Source organism: Sander lucioperca, chromosome 10, assembly GCF_008315115.2.
Source record: "Sander lucioperca isolate FBNREF2018 chromosome 10, SLUC_FBN_1.2, whole genome shotgun sequence".
In the NCBI taxonomy this organism is placed as follows: domain Eukaryota; kingdom Metazoa; phylum Chordata; class Actinopteri; order Perciformes; family Percidae; genus Sander; species Sander lucioperca.
This window is the reverse complement of record NC_050182.1, coordinates 25,605,843-25,617,155: the sequence shown is the minus strand read 5'-3', so window position 1 is coordinate 25,617,155 and position 11,313 is coordinate 25,605,843. Positions and strand designations below refer to the sequence as shown.

Here is an 11,313-nt window from a genome sequence, read left to right as displayed (position 1 = left end):
CTTTTCCTTTCTGCCTCTCTTTTACTTCATGCAACTTTCTTTTCTCCCCCCCTCCTTATCATTTTCTTCCTCCTCCTCTTGTCAAGCTTTTGTTCTTTTGTGCTGCTCTGACACATTCCTCAAACACGCTGAAGAGAGGGAGAAGGGGAAAACAGAAGGGGAGAGGATGGAAAGGAGAAGAAAGAAAAGGGGGGAAACGTTGGTGAGAAAGTTAGAGACTAGAGTGCAGGTCATTTTTTATCTTATTGTTGTGGAGGAAAGGATAGGGAGAGTGAGTCAGCAAAGAGAGACAGAGGCCGAGAGAGCTAGGAGATCAAAGGCAAACACATAGTGACAGAGATGGAGAGGTTGAGAAACAGTGAGAGAGTAAAGGCGACAGGCTATGTAAAGAGAGTCTCCTCTGTCTTTGGATGTATTAGATTGCTCCTCTGCTGCCAACTTTATTTCACTCCTCCTTATTTCCTTATGTTTCCTTCCAACTGTTATCCGCCCGTATACTGTTCACTACTTTTGTTCTGTCATCTTCATCTTTCTGTGTTCTCGCTCATACCAAAAAAACCCTGTTAGTAACTGATATCTCCAACTGCCAACGCACAGATTCACAACAGATTTACAGGCTGTACCAGTTGTAAGCAAAACAAAGAGCATTTTGATTTCTTTACAATAATGGTTGACTCTTATCAGCCTGAGTTTACAGAAAAACACACGACAAGAGAAATTCACAGCAACATTAATATAGAATGTTTGGTTTCTCTTTTGGAAATTCTGATACTTCAAATTACCTGTTACAATTTGAAAGTGCTGAATTAGCTGATTTATGTATTGACAGAAAATTAATCACAATCTTTTTTGATAATCAATTAATCATTTCAGTCCTTTATCAGCAAAACATCCAAACATTTGCTGTCTCCAGCTTCTCCTCTGTGAGGATTTGCTGCTTTTCTTTCTTGTTGGTTGGCGAAAACAAGCAATTTAAAGACACCTCCTTGGACTCTTGAACATCTTGATTATCTATGATCAATAGATTTATCGACAATAAAAAATACTCATAACTTCCAGTTCTATCTTTTTATGTCCATGTATTTAATGTTTTTCTGTTACCATAACTACAAATTGATCGTTTTCAGAAAACTTGAAATTTGACATTGAGAAACAGTTGTATCAGCAGCAGTATAGAGTCCATAGTTTGCTATATTCCCCTCTCTGTCTGTCTCTGGTTTTGTGCAGCTTCTGTCATTCAAATCAGTCTGAGACTTGTATCAACACTCTCCCCGGGGTGAACTCTACTATATCTCAACACTCACTTCCTTTTGTGCTGCTTATTGTTTCCTATTTCCTCTCCTCATTCAAATGACACAGATTTGAACCATATCTGTGGAACATCCAGTCTGTGTACAGACTATTTATTGTCCTAAAGAGAGCTTATCTGGGCGTGGAATGGAAAACTGCATGCACCATACTATACTTTATGCAACGTTTGCTTTATGTTTAGTATAGTGGTGTCCTATCCCAGTTGTGACTCTTGTCTCATTCATGCAATCACATTTTTTGAAAAGGAGCACCTTGTCTGCACAAGTTAAGGTTTGTGCGATCAGCCCGTAGTAAAGTCACACTTCAGTGGCATTCTGCACTTCATCATCCAGATGACCTCCAGTAAAAACTGCTCACCTCAGTAACCCTGGTAATCCCAGATGTGAACTTGACCCTGGCCTTCCCAACTGCCAACTCCTGGAAGTCATTATCACTGGCCTTTACCCTTAGAGGAAGCCACTGGGCAAGATGTGCACATGCATGCAGACAAAAGTACCACAGATTACAGTATCTTTCTTTTATGAATTACTTCTGTGCCATTCGGGGGTTAGGACCTCTCTAAGGGGTTGTAGGATAAAGCTTAAGGGTCGGGAGAAGATTAACTGGACAGGAAAGAAACAAAAACTGTTCAGTGACACAAAGTCAGGTCATTTTCTTTAATCTTTGCTGCTTTTTTGTGATAAACTGTACAGTTGTGCTTCCTCCGGCCTCCAAAAATTACAGTCTGACATGCAGAGTTTCATAAGTGGTCACAAGCTAAAACATTTGTGAGCCACTGCCCAGTGACTTGCACAACAGTGTGCAGACACAGCCACAGTGTGAGACACACACACACACACACACACACACACACTTACAGCCAAAAGTGTTTGCAGCACTGTGGGCTGCTGGTATGCTGACCCACCAAAACCATATGGGTTTGATTAGAGCAGAGGAGATGGCAGCGTTTAACTATGTACGTGGAAATGAGGGTGAAGGAGGCCAAAGAGCAGAGAAGAAAAAGATAAGAAAAGAGGAACTGAGAAAGAGAATGGAGAAAGTGTGCACATGCAGGAGTCTGTCCTTGTGTGTTGGGATATTGTGCATAATGTGTGTTATCAGAATCTTTAAAAAGAAAGTTCTAAAAGTTTCTTATTTCATGCCATGAGGAGGCCAGCTTTGTGTGAATGCTGTAAATGCAGCTTGTGTGTGTGTGTGTGTGTGTGTGTGTGTGTGTGTGTGTGTGTGTGTGTGTGTGTGTGTGTGTGTGTGTGTGTGTGTGCGTGCGTGCGTGCGTGCGTGCGTGCGTGCGTGCGTGCGTGTGTGCATGCTCCTGCATGCATGTGTGTTGAAATCTTCCTCTTCCAGACATTTGTTACTCATTTTACATTATTCTTGGGTAAAATCGTATCTTACAGGAATGAAAGTGTCAGACACAAATTATTTCTTAAAATCCTGCCCGCACCCAGACGCCTGTATTACCAACCCCCCCCTAAAATCTGTCTTCCCTCCCCCTCGAGGCTTTGTGGTTCTAATTATCGCGCTCATTTGTTATGAGTTGGTCTGGACGGCGGGAGAGCAAGACCTGAGAGAGGTCAGATTAGGAAGCACAAGAGCTGAAGACGTGCTGAATTAGTTTTTGCAGTTTTTCCCACTCTGTCGCTGCCACCTACAGTTTAACGTGACTACAGCACTGTAAAACAGCATTGTATGGGCTGAATGATACTGAATTGCTTTACGCTCAACAGGAAGTTAGAGGACAACAAAAGGGAAGGATTGAGAAGGAGGAGGTCAAATATGTAAAGTAAAGAAAGGAAGTGAAGTAGATAGAGATGTTCATGAGGACGGTCGTGTGAAGTACAGTGAGCGAAAGTGGACTTCAGAAGAAAAACAAGCACTGGTTCCCATACTCTCGCTGCTTCTCACTTTATTTTATGTCCAAGTGTTCTTTTCTAAAAACCATCCAAAAAGTTCAATTAAAGTGCAGCTCTTTTTTATCGTGTTACCCCTCCTTCTTCTTGCATCCTACAGCTCTGCCCCTTCACCCTCACACTGCCTCTCACTCTGCACTCATTCTTTTATTCTCCCGTTGCCTTTCCTCTTTGACCAGAGTTAACGGGTGTTGTTCGCCTTTGCTTTTTCCTCAGCCATGTGTGTGTATGTGTCCGAATGTGTGCATTTCTGCATGTGACTATTTGTGACTATATGTGCATGTGTTTGTGTGTGACCCTGTGATGATGTCATGGATTAGGAATGGCCATAGTTGAATATTTCACTGGAGGTCAACCTATGGTCACTGTTACTGTATGTGAGCAGTGTGGGTCGAAATTGTGACATATTTATGTGTTTCATTGTTTTATTAATTGTCCTGAGTAGCACTCATCAGATATATCATACCCTGGGCAGGAACAGAAAAATAACATCAAGTTGAGCTGCGTCCTGTGATTTCTTCATGATCGTATGACTTTGCCAAAGGCCTGTGGGAAAATTAAAGGATAGAAACATAAATCGGAGACAAAAAACACTTGTATTTTACTGTTTCTGCAACAGAATCACGAGGCAGAACATTATAGAAGCTAGCTACAGAGAAAAGGAAAGGATGTAAAGAAAAATAAAAAATGAAAAAAGCTCTGTGGCAGAATGGAAAGCTGTAGAAGTTTTACAAGACCATGGCTGCATTTCTTTCCAAAGGGATCATCTGTTAGCGCTACTATCAGCTCAGACACATTCGATGCCTGGAGCTTCGCTGGAACCAAAAAACAAGTTAACAAACATGTTGTGCTGCATCTGCACACTACTGCATACTACTACTACTGCAAACAAAAAATAAGAGCTTGTTGGTGACTTACTTTTTGCTAAAGTTTCAATGATCGGTGTCTGGAGTTATTTCCACTTGACACTGGGAATGTAATCGGCTCAAAGACGGGCAGGTTCATTGAAACAGGTTTCAGCATATCTCCTGATGCTCTGTGAGGAAATGTTACAGTGAGTTCTGCAGAGTGACAACCTCCAGTTGTTCCAGGGCTTTTTTAGGGCTGAAGGACTTGGTTTTAGAAATAAGGTTAGAAGAAGATAGTAGAATTTCGACAGTCAAAAAGGTCCAGGCTGGAGGTCAGTGTATCTTTTGGTCATTCGATTTTCATTTCATAAACAGGTATTAAAGAAACAAAAAACGAATGGTTATTTGATTTTCGTTTTAAAATACAAAATTTGAAATTGAAATACAGGTAGTTTTTTTTCCTTTTCCTAGTCAAAAGGGGATGTGAGCTATTTAAAAATATGCTTTGATTTTCATTTTCTATTTCATATAACAAAAAATAAAATCGCTCAAAAATAGAAATGAAAAAAGGCCTGTTTTTTATATTCTGAGACCGGATGTTGTCATTTCCAATGCAACAGGGCCAGTGTACCAGTGTTGCTTTCAGCACAGGCTAAAATGACTTTGGAACATCTGTTAATATTAATATTTACAGTCTATGCTTTGGAACCCTACTCTGATGATGCTTGAGCAGACTTTTATTTCAAAATGTCACATTTATTTATTTCCCTCTCCCTGCCTCCCTCTGACTCTCCGTCTCTTAGCTTAGTACCGGCATTATGCAACATGACCCCACACAAATTGCAACAGAAACTCTTTCAACTGATCTAGTCTCATAAAAGTCTCCGGTGCTGGGTCTAATATTTGCTGCTGCCACTTTCTTCAAGTAGCAGCTAGCAAGCAGCTAGACATCCATCAGCCCATTGTGATTATAGGTTGTGACCCGGGTCCCCGGTGCTGACTGATTCTGGTCCGTGTGTGAAGCTAGTGTGACCCGCACTAACTAACATTAGATGGGTATCAGACGAATCTGCTGAGCTCGTATTTTATTCATGGGTGTGTTAAGGTTTTATTTCCTTTGGCAGATAGTGATATGGTTTGATGCACTATGCCAGGGAGGCTAGCTAGTTGCTTTTAGTCTGAGTCTGTAAGATAACCAAACTTAATTTAAATATAACGTGCAAATAGGGAAATAAATGTTAACGTTACATATAAAATAAAGTCCCCTGAAATAAATAAAAGTAAAACATATGTATTTAGGCTTTTGAACCATATTGACTAATGTATATTTATATGTATTGCCTCATTTAGTCATTTCAAGATGTATTTCATAGCCATATTTATGTATATTTATGTAAAGTGGTGCAAAAAAACGGAGGATCAGTAGCTCAGGAAGTTGGGGTACAAGTTTCCCTCAACTGCAGAAGAATCAGATGCTGCGAAGCGGAAGCTAACTTCAGCGTGGTGTCAGATGAGTCCACAGTCTATGGTCAGATCATCTTTGAGCCATTTTCAGCACAAAATCTCCTCACATTTCTTGCAGAAAATCCTCTTGCACCCCCACTTCCCTTTGATATGCGCACAGAGATTTCTGCACATGACAGGCCTTTTTTCCACCATGTCTAAAATCATCAGAGTAGGGATCCAAAGTCATTTTAGCCTGTGCTGAAAGCAACACTGGTACACTGGCGCTGTTGCCATGGAAATGACAACATTCGGTCTCAGAATATTTCATTTCTGTTTTCTAGTGATTTTATTATTTTATTTTGTTATATGAAATAGAAAATGAAAATCAAAGCATATTTTAAATTTCTCTCTTCCCCTTTTGACAATGAAAAGGAAAAAACACCCTGTATTTCAATTTTCAAATGTTGTATTTTAAAACAAAAGTCAAATAACCATTCATTTTTTGTTTTTTAACACCTGTTTATGAAATGAAAATCGAATGACCAAAAGATACACTGACCGCTAGGTTAGCAACCAGGGGCTCCAGGCCGTGAGGGGGGCCAAAGGCTTCATGTTTACCGTGTGGCGATTAGTGTGGGGAAAAAATAAATAATGAAACTGTAATGACCTATTCGAAAAAAATTGACAGTTTATTAGCAACAGTCCATTTAAAGTAGTTTGCCTTGTGGTCCAGCAGAGGGCACTCTTAAGCTTCACTATCATCTGGAACTATTGAGTGCCCTTTTGACCTATCAGTAAACTAATAAGTAACTAAGGAAGTTAATGAATACAAATGGAGAAGGACACTAACGAGCATTTTATAAACTGAATTGATCAAGTTCTTGTGGTAACACCTGCATTATTACATAACCTTGTAGAGGGGCCCTGAATTAAAATCTAGTTTTAAAGCCATTGTTACTTAAATATTGTTCTTATGGTGCATTTTACTTAATACATCTGTGCTTAGTCAACTTCTAATTATTCATCACTAACAGCAGGTTAATCCAGACTTGTAAAAGGTAAAATTTTGAAGGATTAAAAGTCAGGGAGAATAAGACAATGTTGGCCTCTAGCATGGAAAGACTTACAATAATCTGTGTGGAAAAAAGAGAGAGAGAACGATGGAAAACATCCATCTGAGACATACAGTCATGTGAAAAAATTAGGACACCCATGCTAAAGTTGACTAAAAAGAGGAATAAAAAAAAATCATCTTTAGGAAATTGATCTTAATGCCTTAATTAAAAAAATGAGGAAAAATCCAACCTTTAAGGACACTAATTTTCTTTGTGAATGAATAATGTATCGTAAATAAATAAATGTTCTTCCTTAAAATACAGGGGGGATAAATAAGTACACCCCTATGTTACATTCCCATAGAGGCAGGCAGATTTTTATTTGTAAAGGCCAGTTATTTCATGGATCCAGGATACTATGCATCCTGATAAAGTTCCCTTGGCCTTTGGAATTAAAATAGCCCCACATCATCACATACCCTTCACCATACCTAGAGATTGGCATGGGGTACTTTCCATAAAATCATCTCTCACTGCAAATCAAACCAGCTATTAGGCTAACTGAAATAAAACCATGCCAATCTCTAGGTATGGTGAAGGGTATGTGATGATGTGAGGCTATTTTAATTCCAAAGGCCAAGGGAACTTTATCAGGATGCATAGTATCCTGGATCCATGAAATAACTGGCCTTTAAAAATAAAAATCTGCCTGCCTCTATGGGAATTTAACATAGGGGTGTACTTACTTATGTATTTTAAGGAAGAACATTTATTTATTTACGATACATTATTCATTCACAAAGAAAATTGGTGTCCTTAAAGATTGGATTTTTCCTCATTGTTTTTAATTAAGGCATTAAGATCAATTTCCTAAAGATGATTTTTTTTATTCCTCTTTTTAGTCAACTTTAGCATGGGTGTCCTAATTTGTTCACATGACTGTACATGGTTAATTTGTGTATTCAAATATTGGGTGGATGAAAACAGCTGATATGAAGGGGAAAAAACAGCCTGAGTGACAAACGTCAGCCTACATCCACTGTTAGACACACACATCTAAAAAACAGTTTGCATGTAAAAATTGTAAAATAATAGAAACGTTTTTCTTTGACCTCTTTTGGCTGACAAACAACAAATTTGTGCAATACTGCCATCATCTGTGTGTCCGCAGTCTCAGCATGTGAGGAGAGCATGTTGAGTCTGATTAATGTTGTGTGTGAAATGGTCTGATCGTCTAATATTACAAATGCCTTCGGCTGTCTACTCTGCTCAACAATCTAGCGTTACTTTCATCATTGAAAAATAACTTGCAATGCAATGATCTGTGTCACATTTCATGCACTGATAATAAACCAGTGTGTAAATGACTGTAAATGAATACATCTTCTGTTTATTAAGTCATACCATACATGTATTAAATTCAGTTCAATCCTTTTTGTACTGCAATACTGCCCTTTTCATGTAAATACATACAACATAGAGAATGATTTGAATTCAGCATCACATTCACATCTGTGCCATACATGCACTAACTACTGTAGCTTTAAATGAAATGCCTTTAGAGTACCAACCCTTTCATTAACTCTCAGAGATACAAAGTCACAGATACACAGGCACAAGCATAGAATAGTGGTACAAAAATACTTCTAGTTTTTTTTTAAAATATCTTGGTGATTTAATAAGAATACAAAACACTGTTTTAAAGCACCTTTCAAATGAAAATGAAATGAAAAGACTCAAATGTGTTCAGGAGACTTATTGCTAGTTTCTCAAATTAATTTTGATAGCCATAAATAATAACAAGAATAACAGAAAACAACCAGAGCCACGTCATTTTAAAGCTTGGAGCATGACCAGCAGGGCTTGGAGTATGACCAGCAGTGCGTGGGTCCTGGCAGCCTTTGGCGTTGTTATTTGGCTTTGCATTTTCAGGGTTTCCCTCAAAATGCACCGGTAGGCACTGATTGTCCAGCTCATCACAGGCCAGGATCAGATGTTTGGTTTCCTCTCGGACGCTCTTGATCCCGCATGTCCCCTGTATACTCCTCACCGTGACAAAAGTGAAAGACTGCCGGCTGATGCACAGGTTGTCCTTATACACTGCCCCCCCCTTGTTAGTACACACAGCCTTCACCCTGTCCAGGTCGCTTGGGTGCAGGAAGGACTGGGTGGGTCTTTCACAGCCCCCGTTATTCTTGATGTACTTCTCCCATTCGTTCTGGTCCAGAGAAGTAGGAGTACCAGCACGAATGTGGCGTTTGGTGAAGGTGCTGAAGCCGTTGTTCCATTTAGAGAGCTGGCAGGGAGCATCGTTTTTGGCAAATGTTTGATGACCCAGCAGGAGACAGACGGCAAGAGTGAGAAAAGCCCCGAGAGCAGCCATTACCTAGCACTTAGAGGGAAACAAAGACTGCAAAGTTATAACAGGATTATAGGAAAAAAAAAACACTGTACAGACTTTAGTAATCTATTACATCTTACTTTGCTCTGTTTTACTAAATAAGTGACATCCAGTAAGTAAAAACAATCTGTGCAGAAGAGCAGAGTCTGACAAAGCCACAGCTGTCTGTCTGCCTGTGTACTGTTTTTAAACATGAAAGCAGGAGAGGGTGTAGTAACAGCTGCTTGATGAGAGAACTTCCCTACCTTGTTTTGGCAGCAGTAGTGACCTAAAAGCTCCAGATGTGAGATCTTTTCTTGTATCCTTCAGTTGCGCTTCCACATTTCACTTCCTGTGTGAGTGAGTGGGAGTGGCCCCAACAGTGTGTGCATTACTTAAATATGTCCACACGTCTGTGCTTTAGAGCATGGGGAGACGGGGATCCAGTTACAGCCTCCAGTGAGCTATTTTTGGGATGCCTCACTGTGTGTGTGTGTGTGTGTGTGTGTGTGTGTGTGTGTGTGTGTGTGTGTGTGTGTGTGCGTGCGTGCGTGCGTGCGTGCGTGCGTGCGTGCGTGCGTGCGTGCGTGCGTGCGTGCGTGCGTGCGTGTGTGTGTGTGTGTGTGTTGTTTTGGCCATCAGGGCTTCAAAGATTACTATGGGATGTGTCTTCACTCTTACATCCACATGTAAGATGGTTATTAATGGAGTGAGAAATGTGGAAAAGTCTCTGATAGGAAACAGTTAAATTAAAAATTATTGCTGTCTATGATTTAGCATATATATACCTTCAGGCTTGACCTTTTAACTGCATGTACTAAACATAAAGAGAGATATTTAGTATAGTTTCTGCTAAATATGCCCAAATAGGGGCATCAAAATCATGGTAATTTCCAGTTAGATCTACAGTAATTCATCCTTTTATTCTGTATTTATATTCTCTAATATTAATAAATAATAAAATAGTTTGAGATTAAATTAAAAAGGCCAAAATTAAAAGTGGTCAAAACAAATGTGACTGACAGTTGACACATGGTTACACAATTCATATGGTTTTATTCAGTTTAATCTAATATGGAAAACATATCTTTTATGTCTAACTGATAATATTAATTCAATTAAATTTGAATTCAATTTTATTTATAGTACCAAATCATAACAGTTATCTCAAAACACTTTACAGATAGAGTAGGTCTAGACTACACTCTATAATTTACAAAGACCCAACAATTCCAGTAATTCCACATTAAGCAAACAGTAACATGATATTGAAAACACACAAAAATGAGTTTAATTGCATCATAATGGCATCACCTAAAACAGACAAAAGTAGAGCAGTGGGCTTCCAAAGTGAAGGAAAAACAATGCTTTCATAAGTAAAATATATAATATATAATATATATATTATAATAATATAATATATATATGGTTTTATTTCAGTTAGCCTAATAGCTGGTTTGATTTGCATTGAGAGATGATCTTATGGAAAGTACCCCATGCCAATCTCTAGGTATGGTGAAGGGTATGTGATGATGTGGGGCTATTTTAATTCCAAAGGCCAAGGGAACTTTATCAGGATGCATAGTATCCTGGATCCATGAAATAACTGGCCTTTAAAAATAAAAATCTGCCTGCCTCTATGGGAATTTAACATAGGGGTGTACTTATTTATGCCCCCTGTATTTTAAGGAAGAACATTTATTTATTTATGATACATTATTCATTCACAAAGAAAATTGGTATCCTTAAAGGTTGGATTTTTCCATTTCTTTTTAATTAAGGCATTAAGATCAATTTCCAAAAGATGATTTTTTTTATTCCTCTTTTTAGTCAAATTTAGTATGGGTTCATAAACGTATGAGCACCACTGTAAATCATCATCTATCTATTTATTTTGTATGAAATAAAATGTTTCTCTACTGACACATGCATGAAGTTCTGGCATGAAGTAAGACTCAATCAAAAGATTGAAGTATTGTGTCAACAACAAGTGATTGGTGTTAAAAGTCTTAATCGATTTGGAAGTGTTATTAAATAGACAAATCAATTAGAGGCTGTTAACTGTATTTCACTTTTAAAATTGTTAACCAGAGTTTACTAGATTAGATCGCTTGAGATCATTCATATCTCAAGGGGATCTAATGGACAAATATTTCACAAAGGTTCTTAAAACATTATTGCTGCAATGTACCACAAGAAGAAGACAGGAAACATGGGTGGATCTTCGAAGCTTGTAGTTTGTCTCCTTGTTGTCTTTAGGGTTCTGTCAACAATATGTGGAGGTTTTTTGTAAGATTGCTGTTTTTCTTTGCTTCAGATTAAACGTTGCATTGTTGCAGTCCAGTACAATATTTTCCTGCTTA

The 11,313-nt window shown here is 38.6% G+C and overlaps 1 protein-coding gene across 3 annotated transcripts; it reads right to left on the bottom strand.

Moving 5' to 3' along the window:
• Nucleotides 1–7,906: 7,906 nt before the first annotated feature.
• LOC116049581 lies at nucleotides 7,907–9,349 on the bottom strand. 3 transcript variants are annotated; one of them, XM_036006648.1, is made up of 2 exons: nucleotides 9,217–9,349; nucleotides 7,907–8,980 (listed from the first exon to the last, which is right to left on the bottom strand). In XM_036006648.1, the coding sequence occupies exon 2, from the start codon at nucleotides 8,951–8,953 to the stop codon at nucleotides 8,345–8,347; it is 609 nt and encodes a 202-aa protein (XP_035862541.1). In that variant the 5' UTR covers nucleotides 8,954–8,980; nucleotides 9,217–9,349; the 3' UTR covers nucleotides 7,907–8,344. The 3 variants fall into 3 exon arrangements, with proteins under 3 accessions (XP_035862541.1, XP_031155229.1, XP_031155230.1); XM_031299369.2 differs by having other exon boundaries at nucleotides 7,907–8,962; nucleotides 9,217–9,339; XM_031299370.2 differs by lacking the exon at nucleotides 9,217–9,349 and adding an exon at nucleotides 9,045–9,125 and having other exon boundaries at nucleotides 7,907–8,962.
• Between the last annotated feature and the right edge of the window lie 1,964 nt (nucleotides 9,350–11,313).

Bases quoted from the DNA above. Each gene is read 5' to 3' on its own strand.
- LOC116049581 (XM_036006648.1), bottom strand. From the start codon at position 8,953: ATGGCTGCTCTCGGGGCTTTTCTCACTCTTGCCGTCTGTCTCCTGCTG.